Genomic DNA, 27739 nt, shown 5'->3' with positions numbered 1-27739 from the left:
TGTTCAGAGTCCCTGCTTTATTTTCATTTGGCCACACACGTTTAAAAAACAAACATACACTCGCAAAGTACCCAAACATCGGGAAGTAGAAGGGCAAAAAACAAGGGGTTTATGGGCTGAAAGGATATCCTAGGCTTCAGAAAAAACCAAAACCAATCACCTACTGAAAATTTCTTTGTTCAAAACACAAAGATACTTTGTTTTAATGGGATTTAATTAAAAAAAAACAAAAACAAAAACGCTTTAAAGACAAAAACTAAGCTGCTTGTGTTGCCTATGGCAGGACCTGTCTTCCCTTCCTTGAAGGCCTTTTGTAAAATACAGATGCCTGCACACAGCGGCCTTGATGGTCGCCCTCCCCCTGGTGCCCCCCACCTGCCGTCTGAAAGTGCAGCACCCTGGGCCCACCCCGATGGTAACGGTCAGGGGCTACAGAGCATCTAGGATGTGGTCGATCTTGGTGACCAACTCCTGCCGCTTTCCAGAGATGAGCTTCTCATTCTCAATGTATGTGTCTTTCTTGAGCTTGCCGGCCACCAGCCGCTCGGCTTCCACCGCGGACTTCAGCACCAGCTCCTTGACCTGCGCGTCCAGCTTCTGCATCTCGCTCACCTGGCAAGAGCAGGGCAGAGCTTGAGAGCGGTCCTCCCACCCACACTCAGCAGGGCCCACCTCCTCCCATGCCTACAGGCCCTGGAGCTCCCAGGGCAGAGGGTCTGGCTTCAAATGCCAGCTCCCCTTTCTGTTCCTTTAAGCTCTGACCTCAGGCCTCAGCTGTACAGGACTGAGGATCAAGTGGGAACATCTGGACAATCCCCCAGCACGGTGCAGGGCACACAGCAGGTCCTCGAGGTACATTTAGGCCAAATTAGGTGCAGGGACTCAGCTGGGTAAGACTAATGGCGGGGGTGTGGCAGAGAGACTGAATGACTCCCCTATTATCACCAGCTGGGTGTGAGGCTGAGGACTTCAGTCATAATCATTCAACATTCAACAATCACTGAGTGAGCTGCAGTGCTAAGCACAAGTCTGGGTTCTGGAAAACCGCAGTCAAGATAGATGAGGCATCTGACCTTCATAAAGCCACCAGGTAATTAATACTCAGGCACATGAAGAGGAGAGTTGCAGAAAGAGGGAGGTCCTATGACAGGGTAAGGAGAGGGAGCGTAGGAGTGGCACGTGGAGACGGGGATCGTCAGAGGGGCACCTCTGGGGAGGAAGGGGTCTCCTCTTTCTTTATAGGTAACAAGGACTCACTCACAAAGCAGGTCCCAGGCAGGGTTCTCAGCACTTTACATGCACTAACTCATTTCGCACTCACAACTCAGTGAGGAAAGTACTGAGACATGAAGAAACGGAGGCACGGAAGTTAGCTAACTTGCCCACGTTAACAAAGTCTGAATCAAACACCTGATTCTAAGCCTAGGATCTTCTTAGCACACAGGAGCAGCCTGAAGCCTTGCCCATGTGGACAGTGACATGAAGTAGGCTAGCAGAGCTTTCCAACCCAGCCCGTAACCAAGACCCCTAAAATTCTTGTTCCACCATAAGGGTTGGCACCACGGGACAAGCCAGGAGGGAGCAAGAGCTGCCCGGCGTGTGACCCACCCAGAGCAGCCCCATGGTACTCTAGAAGGTGGGGGCAATCCCTGAAGGCATGACAAGGGAGGGCAAAGAGCCGAGTGACTCCAGGATGGCAGACACTTACTTTGTCGCACAGGTCAGAGCCCTCTGTCTTCAGCCTGGACTGTAGCAATGCAATCTCACTGGTCAAGGCCTTGTGCTCTGTCTCCAGGCTCTTCTTGCCGCTGTTGAGAGTTGACACATCCCGCGACTGCTTGTACCTATTGATGGTCTCATCAAAGTGACGGTAGAGACCTATTCTCTTGTTGACCAGGGTCAAGACCTGCTCCGTGATGCAAGCCACCTTCATCCTGGCCTCCGCTGCTGGATCCTGTTGGGGGGACATCGTGAGTGACAACATCCAGGCCTGAGCCTGCTCCAACCTTCACCTCCCAAAGAGTACCCACCACTGGCTGTGCAAAGAGGAAAAGCCACCTTCCTGGAAAGTCAGAGAATCAAACCTTTGCTGACACTAAACCTGGACCAGTTCAGCAAAGGGTAGGACTAGGGGCATGAAGATGAAGTAGACGTTTACGTCAAAGCCCGGCAGGGCAGAGAGAGGATGGGAGAAAGGATATTAATGCTAGAATACACCAGGAAAGGGATAAGTGAGGTGCTAAGGGAAGAGAAATCTCAGTGCAGGCCAGGGAAGGCTTCCAGGACGTTTATTATGTCTCCTCAAAACCTTCAAGAATTTCCCAGGGCCTAAAGGATAAAGCCCAAGCTCCTCATCCTGCCATTCATGACCCTTTAGATAAGGCCCTACGTACTTTCTAGAATTCTCTCTCGTCACACGTCTACTTGAGAAGTTCTAACTTCTCAGTTCAAAGGCCAAATCTGGTCTGCAAATGGTGGATTTGGCCCACAAATTTTTTTTTCTCAATAAATTATCATAGGTTTAAGACAGGGAGATGTATACATAAGAGGCTGAATAAACTGACTGGTTCATTTAATGGAGTACTCTGCAGCTATACAAAAAAGGAAAATAATGAGGAAGAGCTTTATGAACTGGTATGAGTAATTCTAATAACCTATTTAGTTTAAAAAAAAAAAAGGACAAAACATACATACTTGTGTTATCTTTTGTGCAAGAAAGAGGAGGAAATAAGAATTAAATAACTGCTTATTTCTGCAAAATAAATCAGGAAGGCTATCCAGAGACTGATGAATCTGGTTATCTACAAGGCAGGGTTTTACAAATTCATAATAAAATTAAATAGTGCCAGTTGGAGAAACTACAATAAAATTCAAACAGAAATAAATGAACCTACCTATATTTCAAATGAGTTAACACAAGAAAACTCAGCCAATTACCTTGGAACACAGTACTTTGACAAGATATTCTCAGTCTAAAGACAAAAAGAACTGCTAACCAATCTTGGGACTCTACCTGATAGGTCTGGTGCTTCTGGCGGCATGAGCACAGCAATTCTGAAACTATTTGTGTGTTTACAGAATTCAACAAACGAATAAACATATTGATGCTGGGGTCCAGGAGAGAAGGAACAACGGTGGAATGAGAGAGGACGGCAAGAACCCTGTGACATCAGACGGAGCGAGACATCGCTGTTAACTGCTACTATAAACACCATATCTCTCTCCCCTAGCTCTGTCTGCCGAACGACCCAGACGCAGAGACACCCCAAAAGCAATGATCACACAAAGCTCCCAGATCATGCTTTCGAGGTACCATTTCCACACTGAAGGAACCAGGGCTGCCTGGAGAAAGTTCAGAATATGCCTGAAACATGCTGCTGTGCCCAACGATAAGGAAATGCTCGAAAAAAATGACGAGACTTAACAAAAATAGACAAATCTGGGATAATTTGCGTATCAAAATAAGTAGCACCAGTGGACAGTAGCCCACAGAGTAAGGTAAGATGCCAGGAGTCCCAACAAGTAACCACCAGCCAACCAGTCAACCGGGAAGAGAAGCTTCTCCTTCCAGCACAATGCCAACAAAAGGATTCATAGTTTGCCAACCACCTAACACATTCAGACAAGAATCAATACCAAACGCTAGGACTAATCGGTGAATGTATATGAGAGTGTTTATATAGCCTCAAACAATCATACATTAATTACAAAGAGAAAAACCATAACTGTAACATGAAGAAATTAGGCAGACATCAACTTAGCCAAATAACATCCCCAGCACTGGGACCAGCTGACATCAGGTACCCTGATGGGATGCGCTGCAGAAACGGCACCACTTTACAGCCTTCTTGCCAAAAATGCATAATCTCAATTTAATCAGAAACATACGATACACCTAAGTGAAGGAATATGCTACAAAACCGGTCTCTACACGTCAGATATGTCAAGTTCATTAAAGACAAAGAAAGGCTGAGGAGCTGGTCCAGATTAAAGGAGGCAAAGGAAGCATGACAACTGAATGGGATGCACGATCCTCCGCTGGATTCTGGCGGATGAACAACTGCTAAAGGTGTTACGGTCACTGGGACAGGCCACCAAATCTGAACACAGCCGGCATGCTGGTTAACAGCGTTCCAGCGACATAGCATCTCCCGAATTTGGTCATCCTACTGTGGATACGTTACGGGAATACTCTTGTCCCTAGGCTACACGCATGCTCTAGTACTCGAGGGGGTGAAGGATATAGACGTCTACACCTTACTCTCAAACGGCCCAGGAAAAATAATTCCATATCAAGAGAGAGGCCAAATGTTAAGTGCTATGTCTAAGCAAAGAGTATACAATCTTTATTTTTACTATTCTTGCAAAGTTTCCATATATGTGGAATTATTTTAAAGAAAAGTTTTAAAAAAACAAAGCAGGGGCGCCTGGCTGGCTCAGTCAGTGGAGCATGTGACTCTCAAATCTCAGGGTCATGAGTTCACGCCCCACATTGGGTGTGGAGCCTACTTAAAATAAAATTGAAAAAATAAATTAGAAAAGGAAAGCAGCATTTATAGCTTACAAAGTAGAACTATCTCATAACAAAACCTACACTCAGCCCCTCTGTATGACAAGACTTGCTAGCAGCAGCCGAGGCAGCCAAGGCAGCCTCACTGGTCTATGGAGCCAGCCGGATCTACGCCTTTGCTGCCTGTACCATACTGCTCCATACGGGTTCCACTGCAGCCCCCCCTGCTGTTGCACAAACCGTTCCTTCCAGCTGAATGCCCTTCCCCATTTCTCTGCCCATCACCCTCCTCAGGGTAGCCCCACCATGAAGCGCACACTGCGGGCTGCCCTGTTCCCACAGTACTTGCCCACCAGCAGCACCCTGCCTCACGTTAACACCACACGCTCTGTGATCACAGCAACAAGAACAGCAAGGGTTAGCAGAAGCCATAGGCAGGGGAGAGGCTTCTGGGCAACAGGGTTCCGCTCGGGCTTGTTGAGAGGGCCCCAGTGCTCAGGAAAGCTAACGAGACACATTATCAAGGCACAAAACGACTAACGAATGCAGGCAAAAAGCCAAGGGGTACCTTTGTGATGGAGAAGTCGAGCCTGACGTAGACGATGACGGTGAAGAACAAGATGTAGAAAGCGGCCACCACCAGCAGTGGCTCCTGCAGCATGAGCACCCTGTTGAACGTGTAGTGGACCTAGGGCAGAGAGCGAGGGTGACCGGCCTGCACGGGTCTGCATGGACTCAGACGCCTGGCCCCAGAGGGGACTGCGCTCAAACCCCTCCAGCCCGAACAGGGAAGGATAAAGACAGGCCAGGTCCTGGCCCCCCCGGACCCCATACTCTGGGGAGGAGGACGCCAAAGGCAGAGCAGTGGCGCTACTCACCACGATGTCCTGAATGTGCTGTTCCACCAGGTTTTTCTTATAGGCAACGATCACGGGGCGGCCAAACGTGTCTAGGTAAGTGTAGTGCAGCTCATCCGGGGCCCGACTGATTTCATAGGGACTGTCAACTTGGATGTGCCTGGACGCAGGGAGAACGAAACACAGCCTAAGACCAACTGCACTGACCAATGAGCTTCATTTAGGATGGAGAATTCTAAGGCTCAGGGGGCCTTTAGGGTCACTAAGTTCACAGTCCACTCTGCTCTCCTCCCGGCACCAGGGACCACCAGACCTCCTGCCGGAATACCCGACTGTTAGACCACTCTCCTGCTGAGGTAACGACCGTCTCCCTGCATCTTGTTCTTGCGAGTGCTCACTGGGACTGGCCAAGCCCTGGAGTCACACAGCCCACACAGGCCTACTGCACACTCCACCCAACAAGGGCCCCTCGGGGACTTGAAGAGGCCCCTGAGAAGTTACTCCAGAAGTTCTTTCTCCCCACATGACTGAGAACTTTTATACGGTAAGCAGGACATGTCCCATTTTTGTCCACCTAGATCCACTCTCCATCCTCCAGGTTCTCACACTCTAGTTTCTAGTTTTGCTAGAACTCCCCATCCCCCATGGAATGTCCTCCATTGGAGGAACCACCAAGGTGCCGATCTTTCTGGTGACCAGAGTGGGCACGTGACCAAGAGAGGCCAAACAGACGCTCCACTCTGAAGTGAACCTAGAGCGAAGTGACACAAAGACACACGTTTATCACTCATGCCAAGGGCAGGCCCCCCGTGAACAACTGTCGGTTTCCACCAAATGGACTCCCAAAGATGCCCTGGCTCTGCAACTGTTGCTGCCAATTCCTAAGAAGTGCCTTACCCTTCCAAACGCACTCCTTTGTGCTTACACTGGCCGAAGACAGCATTACTGTTTATGAGCACGGAACCCTAACACACCATCAGCACGCCCCTTTCTGAACCTGGTCTGACCAGCCCAGGATAAAATAGAGCCACCGTTCCATTGCTCTTCTTTTTTGTATTAACACAGCACAAGGGCCACCTGGCTGTCCTGACTCGGCATTCTGTCCTGTTGCAGATCATCCCCCCCTTTGGAAGCTTCCCCTGTCACAGAGACGCACGGTCTGGGGAATGTATTTCATAAATAAACCTTGTGCCCTCATTTGAGTCTAACTTTTCTGTTTGAACTCCAGTCAGAAAGTCCCTGCAGACCTCAGTCAAAGCTATGTGCCGGGACACGGCTTCCCCCTGAGGCAGCACAAGGCCAGTACGAGAGAAATGGGAAGCGGAGGAAAGCAACAGTCACACTCACTTGGCCCCTTCGGGCAAGATGATCTTCACGGTCAGAGAATCTATCACTTGCTCATCAAACACATGGTCCACGAACCTCATCTTCAGTGCATACTGGTCACCTGAAGAAAGACAAACACGTGCAGGGATGTGAAAAACAGAGAAAATGACACAGGAGCTAGGAGGAAGCACAGGGTATGAACACTCTCGTCGTACAAGGAGAGGAATACGGAGATGCTACCTAAAGTTAACGGAATAGGAGATTCTGGGAGACAGAGGTGGTGCTGACAGCATACTTACGGGTCTTCCCCAATTCTTACACAAAGACAGAGCAACTAGATAGCAAAACCAAAAACCCGCAAAACGTTTTTTACAACAAGATCTCCACGAACCCCAAAACAAATGGGGGGGTCACAAAACACCAACACACAACCTGCACATTACTAGTGTCTGTAAAGGAGAAAGCAGAGGGAGGCAACAGGGCAAATGACAGACCTGAGAAGAAAAGAGAAGAGCCCCAAAGAGGCCACCACATTGACGAGAGGAGGAGGCAGGCCAACTGTAGAAAGCGGCTGGAGCTCCAAGGAGTCCTTCCCTGCCCCCACATGGTGGGCGAGCAAAACAGGCCCACGGACCTGTGAGTCTAGAGCAGTCTAGTCCCTGAGAACTTGGAAAAGCCATCAGAGCTCCCCTCCCAGGACAGTACCCTAAGCGGAGGAAAAACTGCCCGAGGAAAATCAAAATCAAGCGTAACAGGGACAACAGAGCTACAGGAAACCAAGCCAGAGCAGGCTCCACAAGCAAGCCACCATATTTAACACTACCCTAACTCAACAGAGAACTGGTCAGTTACAATACCTCCTCCTAAAAACTCACATTAAAAATGAACAGCAGGGCACCTGGGTGGCTCTGTTAGTTGAGCGACTGCCGGAGTCCCAGGATTGAGTCCTGCACGGGCTCCCCGGCTTCTCCCTCTGACCCCGCCCCCTCTCGTGTTCACTCTCACTCCCTTATACAAAAATAAAATCTTAAAAAAAAAAAAAAAACAGAGAGGTGCCTGGCTGGCTCAGTTGGTAGAGAATGCAACTCCTGACCTCAGGATTGTGAGTTTGAGCCCCACACTGGGTGTGGGCCTACTTAAAAAACATTTTTTTTTAATTAAAAAAAAAATGAGCAACAGAAAAAGGGTGCCCCTCACTCTTAGATAAGTTATATTTTTAAAAGTTACAAAAAAAGAGAACATCCCAAGAAAAAATAAAAACGCGCCAGGATTTCATGCCACAAAACTGATTAAAACGGTTCCTGTGGGGCACCTGGGAGGCTCAGTCGGTTACGTGTCCAACTCTTGGTGTCAGCTCAGGTCATGATCTCAGGGTCCTGATATCAAGCCCCACATCGGGCTCCATGCTGAGCGTGGAATCTGCTTAAGATTCTCTCTCCCCCTCTGCCCCCACCCATGCACTCTCTCTCCAAAAATCAAACAAAAAAACTGTTCCCAGTATTTCAAAACAAACTAAAAGTATTATAAAAATGACACAAGTCATGAAAGAACAATATAAACCAGAATTATAGAAATTCAGAGAAGTGATGGAATGCAGGAAAAATTTCAGGAAATAAATTTTAGAAATAAAAGAATTGTTTTAGAAATGAAGGATAAAGCTAAAAGGAATAGTAATGAATACAACACGTAATGTCTTATAATAAGTAGAAATAAAAAGCAAAGTTTTCAATGAAGGAAAGACTCAAGAGAAACTGCCAAATACAGAAAACAGGCAAAGATTCAACACAGAAATAAGAGGAGCCTCGACAGAGAAAACTTACAAAAAGGTTTCAAAACTCTAAGTTGAAAAAACATAATACAGACCCAAGAATAGCAACATGACAACCACTGCCAAAACATGTTCTAGTAAAAGTATTAGATTTTCAAGAAAGAATCCCTTTCAATATTTATATAAAAGGACTTAGAGGGGGAGGAGACTTATAAAGGGGAAAAGTTAGATCATCATCAGACCTCGACAGTGACATTTTATACCAAGAAAAAGTACCATATTTAAGATGTTCAAAGACATGTGCGCCAGTGATGCTCAAAATGGCTTATATGCACAAAAGGCACAACCTGTTATGAACTATCAGTATGTGAGGCCTCATTCCCACAAGCCCTTCCTAAGGAATCTACTAGAGAATGAGATTCAGATCGTTAAAATAACTAGAGCTGTCAATGTAAACACTGACGGGGTGGGCGTTAACTACAGTTACCACAGAGCTAAGACTGGAGTTAAAAGGGGGGAGGCACGGGGCGCCTGGGTGGCTCAGGCGGTTAAGCATCTGCCTTCGGCTCAGGTGTGATCTCGGGGTCCTGGGATCGAGCCCTGTGTCGGGCTCCCTGCTCCTCGGGGAGTCTGCTTCTCCCTCTTTCCCTCTGTCTCTGCCCCCCGCTCATGCCTGCTCTCTCTCTCAAAATAAAATCTTTTTAAAAAGTGGGGAGAGCACGCTCTATAATGGCTACTTGTTCTGACAATATACAGTATACACACAGCACACCAAAACAATGGGGTAGAATGGGGAGAGGATATGCCAAAAATAAACAAAACTCTTTTCAGTAATCATATTGGAAGTGGCAGTATGACCATTTTTATTCTCAGACTGTTGTGTATTAGGTGTGGGATAAAACAACTGTGGAATGCTCTAATTCTGTCACCTCTGTCCTTCAGAATGAGGACTCTCGATATGGAATTAGATACAGATATAATATAGGACCAAAATCCTTATAGTTCACACTATTAAGTAACTATATAAATTCATAACTTTTTACACATAGACATTATACACACCTAGCTCTGTTAACTGAAAAGGCCTAGATACTGACCAAACTAAGAACAATATGCATTCCTAGTTCTCGGACTGTGGTCTTAAAACATGTTCATCCACAAGAAGAAACTAGAGCTTTGAGGAGAAACGGCTGATTCCAGGTCTGGGACTGAAAATATACAACCTGGGAGCACCTGGGTGGCACAGTCAGTTAAGCATCTGCCTTTGGCTCAGGTCGTGATCCCAGGGTCCTGGGATCAAGCCTCATGTCAGGCTCCCTGCTTAGCGGGGAGCCTACTTCTCCCTCGCCCTCAGCCTGCTGCTACCCCTGCTAACGTGCTCTGTCAGATAAATAAAATCTTAAAAAAAAAAAAAAAGGAAAAAAAAGAAAAGAAAAGAAAAGATACAAGCTGGTCCAAGAACGTCTTTCGTAACACAGCAAGGAAGATAACAGCTTTCAATCTGCAAGAAATACAGAAGACATGGAAATACACTGAATTGCACTTTATGAGTAAGGAGTCAGCAAAATCCAGACTATAGGCTACACTGCAAGTGGCTCATACTTCAATAGATAAACTGTTAAAAAGAAAGAAAAAAAAAAACAACAGAGGAGTGAACTATGGATTAATAAAGACTCATAAGACATCAAATTTTTGGAAAAGGACAAAACTAAAGTAGAGATTCTAGAGACACACACTTGGGTGATAAAACTGAACAAAGTCAAGAAAGCAGTTACTGAAAGTCGGGATGGTAACCACTGTTGTGGGGAAGGAAGAGGTACATGGAGAGCCTTTTGGCTGGCTGGCTCAGTTCAATTTCTTGGCCTGAGCGAGTGGTGGTTACGAGGTGTTCTTATAGTCATTTACTGAACTATACATTTGTTTGTGTGGTTTTCTCTATTTTTTTTTTTTAAGATTTTATTTATTTATTTATTTGAGAGAGAGTATGAGCAGGGGAGGGCCAGAGGGAGAGGGAGAAGCAGACTCCCCGCAGATCAGGGAGCCCCACATGGTACTCAATCCCAAGACCCTGGGATCATGACCTGAGCCAAAGGCAGACGCTTAACTGACCGAGCCACCCAGGCACCCTTAATTTTGTATTTAAAAGATCTTTTTTTTTTTTTTTTAAGATTTTACTTATTTATTTATTTGACAGAGATAGAGACAGCCAGCGAGAAAGGGAACACAAGCGGGGAGTGGGAGAGGAAGAAGCAGGCTCATAGCAGAGGAGCCTGACATGGGGCTCGATCCCATAACGCCGGGATCACGCCCTGAGCCGAAGGCAGACGCTCAACCGCTGTGCCACCCAGGCGCCCCTGTATTTAAAAGATCTTAAAAAGAAAAGACTTGACAAAAATATGGCAAAATGATTATAATAATTAGTTCTGGATGCTTGTGTAGAAGTGTTTATTATTCTCTGAGTTTTTCTCTTTACTTTTTAAATACCTCAAATTAAAAGAATTGAAGCAGTTCCATCTTAAAATGGAACTGGGGGTAAGAAGAGGATTTTTACTGGGGCGCCTGGGTGGTTCAGCCGTTGGGCGTCTTCCTTCGGCTCAGGGCGTGATCCCAGGTCCCTGGGATCGAGCCCCGCATCAGGCTCCTCCGCTATGAGCCTGCTTCTTCCTCTCCCACTCCCCCTGCTTGTGTTCCCTCTCTCGCTGGCTGTCTGTCAAATAAATAAAATCTTTTAAAAAAAAAAAAAAAAGAGGATTTTTACTGGACTGTTTGAACTGACTACCAAATACATGTATACTTTTACAATAGTAATTTGTCCCCACCCATGAAAAGTTGTTCCTAATATCCCAGCCTTCCAAAAAATGACAATACTCTCCTCCCATCAAAAGTGACTGGCAATTGTTAAAACACACACACACACACACACACACACACACACACTACCACCACCACTAGAAACAAAAATGCAAGAAATGAAAGAAAATGATAGTCTCTCCCTTTTCTACTCCCTAACTACTAAAGACTGACCCAAATTATAGAGGTACTCATAGCTTGGGAGGTTGTAGCCAACGATGTAATGGGTCTTCCACCCGCCAAACAGAGGGAAGCGAGGCCGGATTTCCATCTCTACAGAGTCGTCCAAAATAAGGAGGTGGCTGGTGGAAACGTTGCCTATCTCGTCCCGGTAGTAAACATCCTGGGCAGCAGCAGGGAGGATGGTCTGCAAGAGAGGGAACATGCCTTCTAAAGCCCCCAGAAACTTACTCACAGGAGACGATCCTAAAGACAGAAAAGACTTTCTGTGCTAAGAGCCTCCCCACGGCACTATTTAATTAAAACAGTCCCCAAACTGGGAACAACCTAAAAAGAAGTCTATCTCCCCACCAAGGCTTCAAAATCTCTAGATATTGCATCTATTTTCTCAATCATGGTAGGTAAATGCCAATTCTCCTAAACAATAAATAATGAAGACAATCATAAACACCTTTATGAATACTGAAGGATTAATACAAAGATAAACATAACCTCTAAGTTACTCTGCAGGCAGAGAAACTAAAAATGGGAGAAATCCCATCAAATCGCCAGGTGGTAGGGTTATGGAGCGGTTTCTCCACCTCATATTCTTTTACTATAGCTTCCAAATCTGTAAAAGTATTTTCATCATCAGGAAGAAGTAACTCTGACACTTCATTCACATAATGAGCCCTTCTAGAACATGAAGTACAGATGACCCTTGGACAACATGGGTTTCAACTGCATAGGTCCACTTATACGTGGATCTTTTTCGGTAAATACAGTAAATACTGTCAAGGTACTTTCTCTTATGATTTTCTTAACATTTTTTTCTCTAACTTATTTTGTTGTAAGAACACAGTACATAATACACCCAACAGACCAAATGTGTGATAATGGACCGTTTCTGTTAATAGCACGGCTTCCAAAAAACAGGGAGTCAAAAGTTATATGCAGATTTTCAACTGTGCAGGGGGCCAGTGCCCCAACCTGTTTTCCAAGGGGGTCTTCAACTGAATATGTTTTCAGTTTTTGACTATACGTGAAAATACAAGATTTCATTTATAAGACTAAAAATATATAAAACGTCATGTACAATATGATCAAATATCTTTTAAAAAGAGCATTATAAAAGAGGAAATATTAAAATATGAGCAATACTAATTCTGGGTGGTGATATGGTTCTTCCTTTCTCTATTATTTAAATTTTCTTTTAAAAACATGGCCTACTTTGGGGCACCTGGCTGGCTTAGTCGGTACAGCACATGACTCTTGATCTCAGCGTTACGAGTTCGAGCCCCATAGTGGGTGTAGGGATTACTTAAAAATAAAATCTCTTTTAAAAGAAAAAATGGCCTATTCATACAAATGGGGGCATTTTTCATTTTTCAGATTCTTTCCGTTGGTTCTAACCCTGTGAACTGAACTACTTGAACACCAATCGATCCCAAACAATGGTCCATATTTAGGTACTTTCAAAAAGCCAAAGGGCAAATGTAATAAAACAATAGTTTCTCCCAATGTCCACGTTGTACACCCCGTACCTTAAATGAGCGGATGGAGGCTATTCCACTATCTGGCTGTCTCTGGTAATCGTAGCGTGAAAAGGGTCCCTTCAGCACAGCCCCTGTGTGCTTCAAGTCCACATTCTCTTCCACGGCAATGTTACCCCAGTGAGAAACCTCAATGACTCGGGTCATGCTGGTGATGGTCAGGAAAGGGCTGTTGTTCTCATAATGTACTTTAAAAGTATCCTGGAGAGAAAGGAAACAAGTAGTTCCAAGTTTGGGTGACAGATGTATCAGCATTAGTTTCAAATACAGTGGAGATAATCCATACATCAGCAACAGAATGATCAATTATGGTGTATCCAATGCACACTATATTCTAAAATGACGCTTACTAGGACTTGTTAATGGCATATAGAAATAAATATTTATGATGTATTACTAAATGGAAAAACAGGCTACACAAAATTGTTTTAGGTTCCAACATAAGTATCATTTGTATTTTAAAAACAAAAACTTCTACATGCCACTTATCTTACAGCCACTATAGGAGTAAAAAACCAAAAAGAACCTGAAATACAATGTAGGAAAATCGCAAAACAAGTAGGAAATAGCGTTCTTAGATTGTTCCTACTTTCTCCTTGTAGTTTTTATTTTCAAAATTTCTACAATGAGCTTTTTAAATTGCCTTTTGAATAATTTTTGCAGTTTTGAAAGAGAATGAAATCTTCAACTATAATAAAGAAAAATTCTGACGAGGTATAAACATGATCTCATAAACACATACTGTCTCCCCAATGAGCTAGCAAATAACCTCAAAACTGAGGATGATTCACAGCACGACTGGATTTTTTCTAACACGGAGAAGAAGACTCACCCAGACAAGTTCCCAGCAGAGAGACTTGTTCAGCTAACATGTACGGAGCTAACATAAATATGAGTCAGTCACTATGAGCGCTAAACAAATGCATGATCATTTAATCCTCAAAACAACACAATGAGGTAAGTACTACTTACCTTGTTTTACAAATTAAAAACACTGAGGCCCAGCAGTGTTAACATATTCAAGGTCATAAATAAATCTAAGTGGCAATACGAGGTCTTCGGGTCTTCAACTTTTAACCCTGGCTGCGCGCTCCTCCACAGTAACTACTGCCTCCCAGGGAGGCCTGAGAATTAATGGAGGTACCGCTGGAAATTCCTCCACGTTGCCAACTTCACCACCTAAATTAGTATTACATCTTTCTAGTCACTAAGTAATATAAGTGCCCTTCTATGACTACACACCTGGAACCTGAGAAATGGAATCTAAAAGGACAGAAGGATCAGGAAAACACCCTTCTTCCCCAAAAGTCCATGAAAAAGGACATTTTATTAATTTTCATAGCTCCTGCTACTCTATTCACTCATTCTATGAGTAGATTCTTAAAAGTTCAACTTCATCCATAATCATATTTGATAGTATTTAATGCTGATATTGATAAGGGTGCGAGGAAACAAGCAGTTTCTGACTGCCAGTGCCATAATAAATTGGCTAAATCTTTTGAAAAACCACTTGGCAATATATATCAAAAGATTTTTAATTTTTTTAAAAGATTTACTTATTTGAGCAAGACAGTAAGGGCACGTGTGTGGGTGGGGAGGCAGAGGGAAAGAGAGAGAATGCCAAGCAGACTACCTGCTGATCGCAGGGCCCCAGGCAGGGCTCAAAGCTGGGTTCAATCTTGCGACCCTGAGACCATGACCTGAGCAGAAACCAAGAGTCCAATGCTGAGCCAACTGAACCACCCGGGCACCCCCACATCATGAGGTTTTTTTTTTTAATATTTTATTTATTTGACAGAGAGAGAGAGAGCACAAACAGGGGGAGCGGGAGAGGGAAAAGCAGGCTCCCCGTGAGCCCGATGCGGGGTTCATTCCCAGGACCCCGGGACCACAACCTGAGCCGAAGGCAGCTGCTCAATTGACTGAGCCATCCGGGCGCCCCACATCAAGAGATTTTTAATGCTCATATGCATGGATGTGAAAACTTTTACTTCCGAAAATCTCTCCTATGGCCGACACATGAAAAGATGCTCATCATCACTTATCATCAAGGAGATGCAGATCACAACCACAACGTGGTATCACCCCACACCTGTCAGAACAGTTAAAATCAACAACACAAGGAACAACAGGTGTGGGTGAGGATGTGGAGAGAAAGGAACCCTCACGCACTGTGGGTGGGAATGCAAACTGGCGCAGCCACTGTGGAAAACAGCATGGAGGTTCCTCAAAGAGTTAAAAATAGAACTACCGTACCTCCAGCAATCCCACTACTGGGTATTTGCCCAAAGAATACGAAAACATGAATTCAAAGGGATACATGCACCCCTATGTTTATAGCAGCATTATTTACAATAGCCAAGATATGGAAGCAGCCCAAGTGCCCAGCAACTGATGAATGGATAAAGATGTGGTACATATAATATACATATATACACACCCACACGCACACACACACTGGAATATTATTCAGCCATTTAAAAAGAATGGAATCTTACCACTCGCAACAACATGGACAGAGCTAAACAGTATAATGCTAAGTGAAATCAGTCAGACAAACACAAACAGATGATTTCACTCATATGTGGAACTTAAGAAACAAACAAGCAAACAATATGTATATATATGGAGAGACAGAGAGTGAGTGACAGAGAGAGAAATATCAAGAAACACACTCTTAACTATAGAGAAAAAACAGAACACACTGATGGCTACCAGAGGGAGGTGGGTGGGGGAATGGGTGAAGCAGGCGATGGGGATTAAGAAGGGCACTTGCTGTGATGAGCACTGACTGAGTGATGTATGGACGTGCTGAATCACTATACTGTACACCTGGAACTAATATTACACCGTACGTTAACTAACTGGAACTAAGGTCAAACTTAATTTATAAAAAAGAAAAGAAAATCTACTCTGAAACTATATAAAAAGTACAGAGCTGTAAAGAGATGACCACTAGAGTGTTACAGAAAAAAAGTTAACTGTCCAACACAGGAAACTTGGCAAATAAGCTATAAGACATCATATTATAGGATCTTAAATGGCTATTAAAAATGGTTTACAAAGGTAATGTAAAATGTTCAGAGACTACTCTAAGTGGTAAAAGTATCATGCAATACTTTATACACCACATAACTTCCACATTAAAAAGCCCCTATGCTTAGAAAGAAATGACTCAGGTACTACTAAGCAAAAGTGGATGTCAAATGGCATCAAATTTTCCTCTGTATTTGCCAAATAGTCTCTCATGAGCATTTTATTAATTTAAAATGGAGAAAGTCCAAAATCCAAAATATTCAAAATTTAGAAGCCTATGTAGGAGACAAACAAATCTCTGTCCCCAACATGAACTGAATCATTCAGTTTTAAATAAGGAAAAGAAATACACAACTCAGAGAGGAAACACAACTCAGAGAGCAACCAGTCCCTCAGCTGCACAGAGGCATGAGCCCCCAGGGCTCTCTGCATCATTAGGAATCACTGGGGGCCACTCTCACTCCCCCACCAAAACCCATGAGGCCACAGTATACACAGGGTGTTACTTTTTGAGAAATGGGGGAATATAAATTTACTATAATCTGCATATATTTATAGAAAAAAACATTAGAAAGATAAACCAAAAGCTAACATAAATGGTCACCAAGAACAGACAGAAGGGAGAAGTGGAAGCAAGAGTTCTCTGAATATACCTTGTTATATAATTCTGGCTGTTTTCATTTCAAAAAATTGTATCAATTTAAAGAAATTGTTTATAGTGGAAAATGACCAAAAATGAACAGCCCTAACTATGTCAAACTGACATCTGAGACACTGAGAAAACAGAAACAATTATTTCAAGTGACATCAGAACAAATATCTTGACTGTACATCCTCAGTGACATATGTTCTAAACACAGAGATGCATAGAAGTCTTAAATATCCACGTATCTCAGAGATGATAATCAAGGACATAGGCTAAAATGACACGATTAAGATTTGCTTTAAAATATTATAGCGAGAAAAAAAAAAGAGTGCTGATAAGTGTGGTAATATTCTGATACCCACAGAGTCGAAGTGATGGGCGTATGGGAAGTTATTACACTACTCTCTATACTTCTGTATATATGTTTGAACTTTTCCGCAACAATAGTCTTTTTTAAGCCTTGACTGCTCCCTCTAAGTTTAAGGCCCAACTCCTAGGATCAGCGAGGCAGCCAATTTTACTACCCCAGCAGCGCCCCAGACACCACAGCACCTGGTCTCCCATCTCCGGGCCTTTACCCACAATGCCTTGATCCCTTCTCCCCCAACCCCACTCCAACCCTCCAAATGCTACCTCCTTATTTTTTATTATTCTTTTTTAATGTGAGTATATTTGCTAGAATTATGCTACATACAACTTGCCCATCTTCCCTAGAAATTAATTTATTTGTAATCTACTCCTAGAGGAGTAATTTAATTTCACTGATTCTGTTTTCTTGTCTATAGCTACAGAATAAAAAAAAATTTTTTAACTACATTTTTAACTCTGATTCAATGAAATGATTTTATTTAATACACTATCTACAGAGCCTAGGAAATAAGATGGTGGGTCAGCAAGTTGGTCTTCCCTTCCCTAACCCCCTTCTCCTCCACCTTGCTTACATTTAAAAAGTTAATGCCTCTGGGCTCACATTTTATTTCATATGATGGGAGTTCTGTTAGTATAAGACTCTGAGCCTTTTCATCCAGAGGACCAGTATCCCCCAAGTAAGAGTAAACTGGAGAAGAGTGGAGAGGCATGCTCTGCCCAGCTCCTCTTCTCCATCTGGCATACTTGCCCGCAGGCAGTTTGAGATCTCACTTCATCTGCCAGAAGACTTCCACGTGGAGAGGCTTGCCCTGGCCCACCTTATTCGCATGGACACTTCTGTCCCAATTTGGGGTTCCATATTAGGAAACCTCCCGCAGTACCTGCAGATAACTCTATCTCCTTCAACCTAGGCTTTACCTGTGATAAAGCTACACATTTTTCCACTTCCTACCTACCTCAATACTTTTGTTTCTCAGTGTGTCAGAATCTGGGAAGGGGGAAGAGGATTGCTGTTTGTGGGGCTCCCTCAGAGACCTCTGCAATCCCCAGTTATCACTGTCACTGGCTAATATTAGGCTTTGAGAAGTCCTGAATGCTGATGCAATAATTCAACTCAGCTCGTGTGTCACTGCTTCAAAAATCCATCTGCCATGTTTTTCCTTATCAGAGCCCTTCTTAAAAATCTTCCTACACCTCCCAGCCTCTAGCTGTACTCCCAAAATAAGAAAGCTGACCCCCACGGAGTCATTTCACAGCAGGTAAGAATATCTGGGAATGATCTTAAAAATGACCAGATTTACACCCATCTCACACCACCAAGTCCGTCCACTAGTAGTCGCTCCAGAAGACAGCCTCTGAAGTAGGCAGGGACAGACTGGACTCCACACGAGCCTACCTGACTATAAGCAGGGATGTCTCTGAAAGGTCCATAATCTAGGAGGTCCTCAGAGCGCGTGGGGTTGCCCAACTTGGTGTAGCTCTCTACATTTCGGGAGGCAAGCTTCACACGCATCGTCTGTGTCTTCGTTGGATAGGGAGAGTAGAAATAATGGTTCCCCTCAAACACGACAAACTGTTTCTCTGACTGGGTGATCTGGGTTGGATACGGCTGAAGCACGTGGGTATAGACTGTTTCCACAATGACTGAAACCTTGGCCCCAGGATCGAGAGCAACTGGGAGCTTGACTGTGAAGAATCTCCCACTGGAGAAAGAACAAGGCAAGAAAATTAAGACATGAAGGGAACTGAAAACAGAAGTAGCAACTCAAAGTCACAGCAACATTTTGTACCCAAGACAAAAGCAGTTCCCTTTAAGAGATCACCTTTAACCTATTAATTTAAACCTTTTAAGACAGATGTCTAGGTATTCATTTCACAGTTGTTTATAATAATAAAAGAGTACAGCGGTGCCTGGGTGGCTCAGTTGGCTGAACGTCAGACTCTTAGTTCCAGCTCAGGTCGTGCTCTCAGGTTCATGAGACTGAGCCCTGTATCCGGCTCTGTGCTCTGTGCTCGGCAGGGAGTCTGCTTCAGATTTTCTCTCTCCCTCCCCTCTGCCCCCACCCTGCTCTCTCCCTCTCTAAAATAAATAAGTCTGGGGGGGAAAGAGCATGAAACGTAAAGGTCCAACAGGGCCCAACAACAGGATAATGGTTAAAAGCATTCCAGCAGAGCCACACAGTGGAAAACTGGCAGCCACTAAAAAAGATGTTTGGATTTTACAGATATTAAGCATGTCCATGTACGATGTAAATAAATGTTTACAAATGGCACAGTACGATTCTATCTTAAAAAATAAATACATACAAGTGTATGTGAAGAAAAGTATTCCAATGAATGTTTCTAAACTGTTGATGGTAACTGTCTCCGAGAGGAAAATAAGCTTCATTTTGTTATTTTTTCCAATTTGTTTTATGAACTTGTATCAATCTCATAATTTACAAAAATAAAGCTACTAGCATTTTAAAGAAAAAGAGATGGCCTGGAAACTACTAAAATCCATAGGATATCAACTCAAAAATGAATGTGAGTTTTCTAAGCCAGAAGATCACTTTTGGTAGGCCCAGAAACGGTGAGTGGAAAATTAAAGGCATTTAACATGATTCCTTGGAATTTGTCCTCCGAGGGCAGAACACAGATCACTTTTCCTGATACGGCTTTACGGAACTCTAACCTTGCCATGTCTTCGTCAGTCACGCCGTCACACACCTATCACCACTCTGAAGTACCTACTTAAAATACAGTAAGCCCTACACCTTCTCCCAGGATGGCCTTGACCAATTCCGGGCTTCAAGTTCCAGATCTGCTTCTCATCCCATGCTCTGCCCTTGAGCGTGACACTCCTATTTTCAGATGTTCACTAGACAGCTCCACTGACCACCCAAAATACCCAGTATCATTCATAATCCCAATTCCTTACTCTTTTAATACTACTACCATCTGACTACTTCTAAACCAAAACGCTCCAGCATGTTCAGATGCCTTGCTCTACTCCATCCCTAATGTCTGGTAGAATGTCTCTCAAATTCATCCCTTCCTGGCTTTCCATTGCTGCCCCCTCAGTTCAAACAATTCTCCCTTGCCAAGATTATTACATCCCTTCCTAATTAACCCCTTAATCTCTTTCTCCCTCTAGCCTATCAACAAAGTATGACACAACCCCACCTTAATTTTCACATGAAATGTCCCAGCATAATTAAATCTCACTTTAACAACATTTCAGTGTTCCAGGTGATCATTAGAAATATCAATTCTCAGGGGCACCTGGGTAGCTCAGCCGGTTAAATGACCGACTTAGTTTCAGCTCAGGTCGTGATCTCAGGCTCCTGGGATTGAGGCCCGCATCAGGCTCCATGCTCAGCATGGAGTATACTTGGGATTCTCTCTCTCTTTCTCTCTGCCCCTCCCCCCAGCACTCTCTCTAGAATAATCAATCTTTTTTTTTTTTTAAGACTTTATTTATTTGCCAGAGAGAGAAAGAGGGAGTGCACAAGCAGGGGGAGCAGCAGGCAGAGGGAGAAGCAGACTCCCCGCCAAGCAAGGAGTCCAATGTGGGACTCGATCTCAGGACCATGGGATTGTGACCTCAGCCGAAGGCAGACACTTAACCAACTGAGCCACCCAGGCGTCCAGAAAATAATCAATCTTTAAAAAAAAAAGAAAGAAAGAAAGATAGATAGATCAATTCTCACGGCGCCTGGGAGGCAGCCAGTTAAGCATCCAGCTCTTGGTTTTGGCTCAAGTCGTGATCTCAGGGTTATGATATCAAGCCCCAAGCCCCACATAGGGCTTCGTGCTCAGCGTGGAGTCTGCTTGAGAGTCTCTCTACCTCTCCCTCTGCCCTCCCCGCTCCCGCTCACTTGAGCAAACTCTCTCTCTAAAATAAATAAATAAAACTGAAAAAAAAATCAATTCTCATTACAACTCGGAAACAGCAGCTAATGAAGGCTTCTGATTGATAAAAGGCTAGGCAGACAACACAGAGGTGACTATACTGGTGTCTAAGGACCAGATTTTTTCATGGATCAGAACAAAGACCTGTAAGTTGTCATATTAGGATTGCAGGATAAATTACTTGTTTAATGTTGCCGTTAAGCTTTATACAGACATTAATAAATATGAAATTATCCCATTTATACACTTGCATAAAATTATGTATTTGGGGCATATGCATAAAGAAAACAATAATTATTATGTCATATTCTCATTTTTTAAAAACTCAAAACTAATGAGAAAAAATTTTTTTAAACTTTGCCAAGCAAACAAAACAAACTCTGCCAAGCAGGAAGACCAAATTTAACACTTTCTGAATCACGTGGGGACTGGCACCTATAAGGCTCAAAGGTTTGCTGGTCAAGGGTCAAATATTTTATTTCTTTTTATGATAAACTACAGCATAAGCTAACTCTGCCTTAGCAAACGGGATTTTTTTTAACCTTGGCACTGCTGACATTTGTGAGTGGGGTCATTCTTCGCTGGAAGGAGGGACCTGTCCTGGGCACTGGAGGATGTATTGGGGCATCCCTGGCCTCAGCTATAACCTAAAATGTCTCCAACAGTGCCAAATGTCCTGGGCGGGGTAGGGGCAGGACACGACTATTCCCTCCTCAAGAATCATGAGGCTAAAAACATTTCTTCCTCCCACATCACTCATTCAACAAATATTTCAATGCAAATAAATAATAATACCATGCAAAATACGGATACCTGTTGAAGCTGGGTGATGCAATATATGTGGATTCTTTATACAATTCTTCCTGCTTTTTATGCATTCTAGAAAATATCTTTAACAAAGTGTTTTACAATAACTAGTAAGTGCCAGGCCCCATGCTAGGTGCTGAGGTTAAAGCAGAGAACAAGGCAAGTCCGACCCCAGCCTTCAGAGAGCTAGGTCTAACTCCCGCAAGGAAGCATCACATCAATGCGCTGACGGCTCAAAAGGAGGTGAGAGGGGTAGAGTTTCTGCCCTTTGGAAAGAGGAAGGTAGCCAACAACAGATGGGAGGCTATTTACGGAGACAAACAGCTTGGAGTTCTCACATACTGGTTCTCCATCCACTGTTTGGGGATCCCTGTCCCCACATACATTAGCCGACCTGACCTGGTATGGAAAGCAACTACCTTCCTGTAAAACAAACTGCCACCATTAGGGGCAATTTTAGCATTAGTAATCAGAAAAGACATAAATGGGTCAGAATACATTACAGCCTGTTGCTTACTTACAACACGCTATATTAACTGAAACAGCCTCTAAAACACCAGGTACTTCCTCAGCAACTCTCCTACCTTACGATTCCAACCAATGGGGTAACCTGTAACAAGAAAAGGCAGGATACAGCTATTCTGACTATTTGGTTGCTTACCTTTTACCCTTAATTTTGGTTTCTCGTACTTCCAAATTGTTCTCTTCCTCATCTTCTCCCTTCACCTGTAACAGGACAAAAGGGCTATTATGTCTTTCAGCCTCTAAATTTGAGTCAACAGTTAGCCAACTGCCTTAGAATGTCCACAGTAAAGTACTCAAACTACAAGAACTTTTTAAAGACAATCTCTGGTAACAATTTTTTTTTCCATACGAAACATAAGAACATTGTCACAGACTTACTTCTGCGCTGAATTAGTTGTATACTAAGCTCTATAAATACACAACATTCTCCTGAATGACCAAACACACACATATAAATAAAAACTACACTTACACTTTACATTTCCCAATACAAAGGTGATGTTTTCTTCTCCATTTACATTCACATACACAGTTGCAAAGAAAATAACTAGTATTATTTACTGTTGTGATAGAAAAGTCTCCCACGTGGCCAAAATTGGTTCTACTTGCATGAACATTAACAGTGGCATAAGTCCAACAGCCACTGCTTGTCACACTCCCTTATTCTCATCCTTCACTGCAAAAGGATGTGTAACCACGAAGAGAATGTTCACTTCAGCAGGCTGCAGGGTCTATCTGAGAAAGAGCAAACACCCTGAATCATGAGATGGTGGAGAAGAATGTGAGGAAAACCTAATACACACTGCTGATCTCTTTGCCAATCCAAACTCTGCTAGGGGAAGAAAAAAAAATTAAACTACTTTTTGGACTGAAGCACTTGTTCCCAATAGGGCACACAGAACTATAATGAGGAAAAAGCTATTTTTAATATTTTAAAATGCCTAAAAGTGGGCACCTGGCTGGTTCAGTCGGTGGAGCATGCAACTCTTGATCTCAGGATTTCAGTTCGAGCCCCATGTTGGGCGTAGCTTACTTAAAAATAAAATTCTTTTTTTTTTTTTTTTTTTTTTAAGATTTTATTTATTTATTCGACAGAGATAGAGACAGCCAGCGAGAGAGGGGAACACAAGCAGGGGGAGTGGGAGAGGAAGAAGCAGGCTCACAGCAGAGGAGCCTGACGTGGGGCTCGATCCCATAACGCCGGGATCACGCCCTGAGCCGAAGGCAGACGCTTAACCGCTGTGCCACCCAGGCGCCCCTAAAAATAAAATTCTTAAAAAAATCTTTAGGGGCACCTGGGTAGCTCAGTTGGTGAAGCATCAGACTCTTGGTTTCTCTTGGTTTTGGCTCAGGTCATAATCTCAGGATCGTGGGACTAAGCCCCACATTGGGCTCTGCACTTAGCAGGGAGTCTGTTTGTCCCTCTCCCTATGCTCCTCCCCCTGGCTTGCACTCCCTCCCTCCGTTTCTCTCTCCTTCTCTCAAATAATAAAATCTTTTAAAAAATTTTTTAAATAAAAATAAATAAAATGCCTAAAAGTAATCATACAATCACCCTCAATATAGCTGCACAGACTAATAAAAACAAGCTTCCTCACTTTGACTGGAATCTGGTACAATGGTAACATTCTAGTATACTCGTGCTTATCACCATTCAGTTACGTGTTGATTTGTCTTACTAAGAGGTATCAATAAAAGATCAGAGAGACTAAAGATTTCAAATACAGGATCCACAGGAGAGGAAAAATACTAACATGGATCCTTGGTAGTAAGAAGATAAGCAACCACTAGATCCTCATCAGAAATCATCATTGTGGTGGGGCGCCTGGGTGGCACAGCGGTTAAGCGTCTGCCTTCGGCTCAGGGCGTGATCCCGGCGTTGTGGGATCGAGCCCCACGTCAGGCTCCTCAGCTATGAGCCTGCTTCTTCCTCTCCCACTCCCCCTGCTTGTGTTCCCTCTCTCGCTGGCTGTCTCTATTCTCTGTCGAATAAATAAATAAAATCTTTAAAAAAAAAAATCCTTGGAATTTTGCATGTATTTTGATTCAGCAGTAACAATTACAGAAAGTTTTGTTANCCCGCCTTTGGCTCAGGTCATGATCCCAGGGTCCTGGGATTCTCCGCTCAGTGGGGAGTCTCCTTCTCCCTCTGCCCCTCCCCCGGCTCGTGCTTTCTCTAATAAATAAATAAAAATCTTCAAAAAAAAAAAATTTAAGAGATCACCATTGTTCCTTCTAACCAGTTCCTAAAATTCTACATGGAAGGCTAAAGATAAATCCACTGAAAAAAACTTCTAGCAACCTTATCAAGGCCTCCAAGTCAACTACTGAAAAATACACACCCTCTTTGCTAAGGCTAACATCCAGTTACATTTCCCATTGGGAAAGGGGTGTAAAGGAGCACATATATCCATTTAACCCGTCTCTCTCTAGGACTATGAAATTAACAAATTGTTTTTAATAAATCTGGTGATGCGGCTGCAGGTCTTACATCCCAACACAACCCTACCTCAAGCCATCTAGGCCAAAACAGGCAATGAGGTACAGTGAAGAGCACACACGGTCTGAAACTAACCTAAGCCTCGATTCACTCATTACTCTAAGAGCTGACACAGGAGGTTTAAACAACTTAACTCCTAGACTGCACTCCTCACCTCCAGTAAGCCTATACCCCAAAGGGCCATTATAAGGGTTGAAGAGAATATACTTAAAAACCTACCACAAGACCCAAAACAAAGCAGATTGCCAACAGGACATGTCTGCAGTAATCTAGCATTCTCCAGCATGATGGCAGATAGCTTCTCCTGCTGTCTTGTTTAACTGTGGCAACTTCAATACATCAGGACTAGTTTTTCATTTGTATGGTTTTTTTTAAGATTTCATTTTTTTTTTAAAGATTTTATTTATTTATTTGACAAAGACAGAGGCAGCCAGCGAGAGAGGGAACACAAGCGGGGGGAGTGGGAAAGGAAGAAGCAGGCTCATAGCGGAGGAGCCTGATGTGGGGCTCCATCCCAGAACGCCGGGATCACGCCCTGAACTGAACGCAGACACTTAACGACTGCACCACCCAGGTGCCCCAAGATTTTATTTATTTTTTTGACAGAGAGAGAGGGAGAGAGCACAAGCAAAGGGAGCAGCAGGCAGAGGGAGAGGGAGAAGCAGAGTCTCCTCTGAGCAGGGAGCCTGACACGGGGCTCGATCCCAGGACCCTGGGATCAGGACCTGAGCTGAAGGCAGACACGCAACCGACTGAGCCACCAGACGCCCCAGAACTAGTTTTTATAAAAGAATGGGATTTAGGGGCACCTGGGTGGCACAGCGGTTGGGCATCTGCCTTCGGCTCAGGGCGTGGTCCCGGTGTTCTGGGATCGAGCCCCACATCGGGCTCTTCTGCTATGAGCCTGCTTCTTCCTCTCCCATTCCCCCTGCTTGTGTTCCCTCTCTCGCTGGCTGTCTCTGTCAAATAAATAAAAAATCTTTTAAAAAAAAAAAAAAAGAATGGGATTTAACATTCAAAACACTGAAAGGTGGCAGCACGCATTAAAAGGAAGTTTTGATCCACCTTTACACAAACCTTTGAGTAAAGCTGTGCATTCCATCACGGACAAGGCATGAAAAGGAAGAGGAATCCTTTCAGAAGTGTAATCTCCATAAACCCAGCTTTATAGCCAGATTCAGTCAGAGAGTAAGGTGTACTTAGAAGGAATATGACACTGTAATGACTACTCTCCCTCAACAAATAATTGGGTAATCACTTAATGGACTTTGCTTAATGAAAATAGTAATAAAAAGCAAACCTGTGAATATGCAAACCCACATTTTCTTTCCTTGAGAGGTGTAGAAGTGTTCATTGAAATGCTGGGGAAGTACAAAAAGCAAACTTCCAAGCCATATACTGATGAAGTGCAAGAACAAGAAACGGTAGGGGGAAGGGAGTGAATCAGTCTTGACCTTTCTGTAGTTTAAGAGAGGTTTTATTACCTACATTACTTCTTAAGCTAACTTTAAGGAAAGGAACAAAATTTAAAAAGCGTTCATTAGCAACCTTAAGTATATCACACTAACAACGGTTTCAAATTACAAACTAGAAAATACACAATGTTACATTTCTGATTGTATTGGACAAAGGCTAGAAAGAGCACCTACTATGGGGCAGACACTGAATTAATGGAATGATATTCATCTTTGAGCTCATTTCTTCGTCCTCCGGTTGGACTCCTGCGTCAAGTCGTGGGAAATCAAAGTTTGGTGCACACCCGCGCCCCGCTAGGCCCTTCGCAGAGGCGGCCACTCCCCTAGTTTCCCCGGGCAGGGGGGGCAAGGGGAGCCCGCTCCGCCGGAGGCCAGCGCGGGTACTGCCCGCCCGCCCAGGAGGAGCCCCCTCGGAGGAGTAGGGGCTGCGATCAGAAGGCTGCTCACGTGGGCGGCGGCCTCTCTCCAGCAGACTTACGCTGACGTGTCCACCGAGACTGCCGGGCTGGCGCGCGCCGACCCCCGCCGCTCACCCGCACTCACCTGCACGCCGAGGTGCGCCAGCCGGGCCTCGAGCTCGGGCTCCAGGGCCAGGAGGAAGGAGGTTGCGCGGGACGTGGAGCCGCCGCCCGGGTGTGCCAGGACCACCTCGGCCGTCACCTTAGCCAGGTGACTGCTGAGGTCCACCGTGCGCTTCACGTCCTCGTTGACCAGCAGCGGTGCCTCCGGGGAGGCGCTGCCGGGCGCCGGGGCCCAGGCCCCGAGCAGCAGGAGCAGAAGCTGGCGGGCGATGGGCGCCTCCATGACCAGGACGAGCTGAGCCGCTGGCCTCGCCGAACGCCGCCGCCGCCCCGCCTCCGGCCACTCTGCAGCCGCTCATTGGGCCCGTGCTGGCGCCACAAGATGGCGGCGCCCATGGAGGAAGGACCCCATCTCCAGGGCAACGGGCGGCCCGCCGGGCGCCCGACTACACGCTCCTTTGCCCTTGCCAATCGGCCCTCCTGGGGTTAACTATGACTTTCTACTCCTTGAGACAGTAAAATTTACTTCAAACGGAGAAAGTAAAAGCCTAAGCAAAAATTTGAGCAAAAACAGGCTATCTGCACAGTCTCAAAGTACCTCCCCTAAAATATTTAGTAATTAGAAAAAGGGAAATAATAAGTTTACCGCGGAGAATCCTGGCAACCACTACCTTAACCAAACGATTAAGGTTAATATCACCAATTATAAGACGTAATGACATGATGTACCCACTGATCTGATACACCCAGAAGGGCACCTCACTTCTGTGGTATTCTCAGAATTGCTGAAAATGCACAGTATAACCTCAATGCAACCAGAAGAAACATCAGACAAACCAGAGGCACCTTGACTTCAACCCAGTGAGACCCATTTCAGACTTCTGTCCTCCAGAACTGTAGAGAAAATAAATTTGTATTGTTTTTAAGCCACTAAGTTTGTGGT

At 44.3% G+C, this 27739-nt stretch overlaps 1 protein-coding gene across 1 annotated transcript; it reads right to left on the bottom strand.

Moving 5' to 3' along the window:
* Positions 1–27149, bottom strand: RPN1 (ribophorin I). Its single transcript, XM_002917637.4, has 10 exons — positions 26819–27149; positions 22437–22501; positions 18471–18777; positions 13015–13224; positions 11486–11678; positions 6715–6814; positions 5389–5527; positions 5079–5198; positions 1709–1954; positions 1–612 (listed from the first exon to the last, which is right to left on the bottom strand). Exons 1-10 carry the CDS (start codon positions 27077–27079, stop codon positions 430–432), a joined length of 1824 nt encoding a protein of 607 aa, XP_002917683.2. The 5' UTR covers positions 27080–27149; the 3' UTR covers positions 1–429.
* Positions 27150–27739: the final 590 nt, after the last annotated feature.

The sequence above is a fragment of the Ailuropoda melanoleuca genome, chromosome 4 (genome assembly GCF_002007445.2).
Source record: "Ailuropoda melanoleuca isolate Jingjing chromosome 4, ASM200744v2, whole genome shotgun sequence".
In the NCBI taxonomy this organism is placed as follows: domain Eukaryota; kingdom Metazoa; phylum Chordata; class Mammalia; order Carnivora; family Ursidae; genus Ailuropoda; species Ailuropoda melanoleuca.
This window is presented reverse-complemented; position numbering and strand designations above follow the sequence as displayed.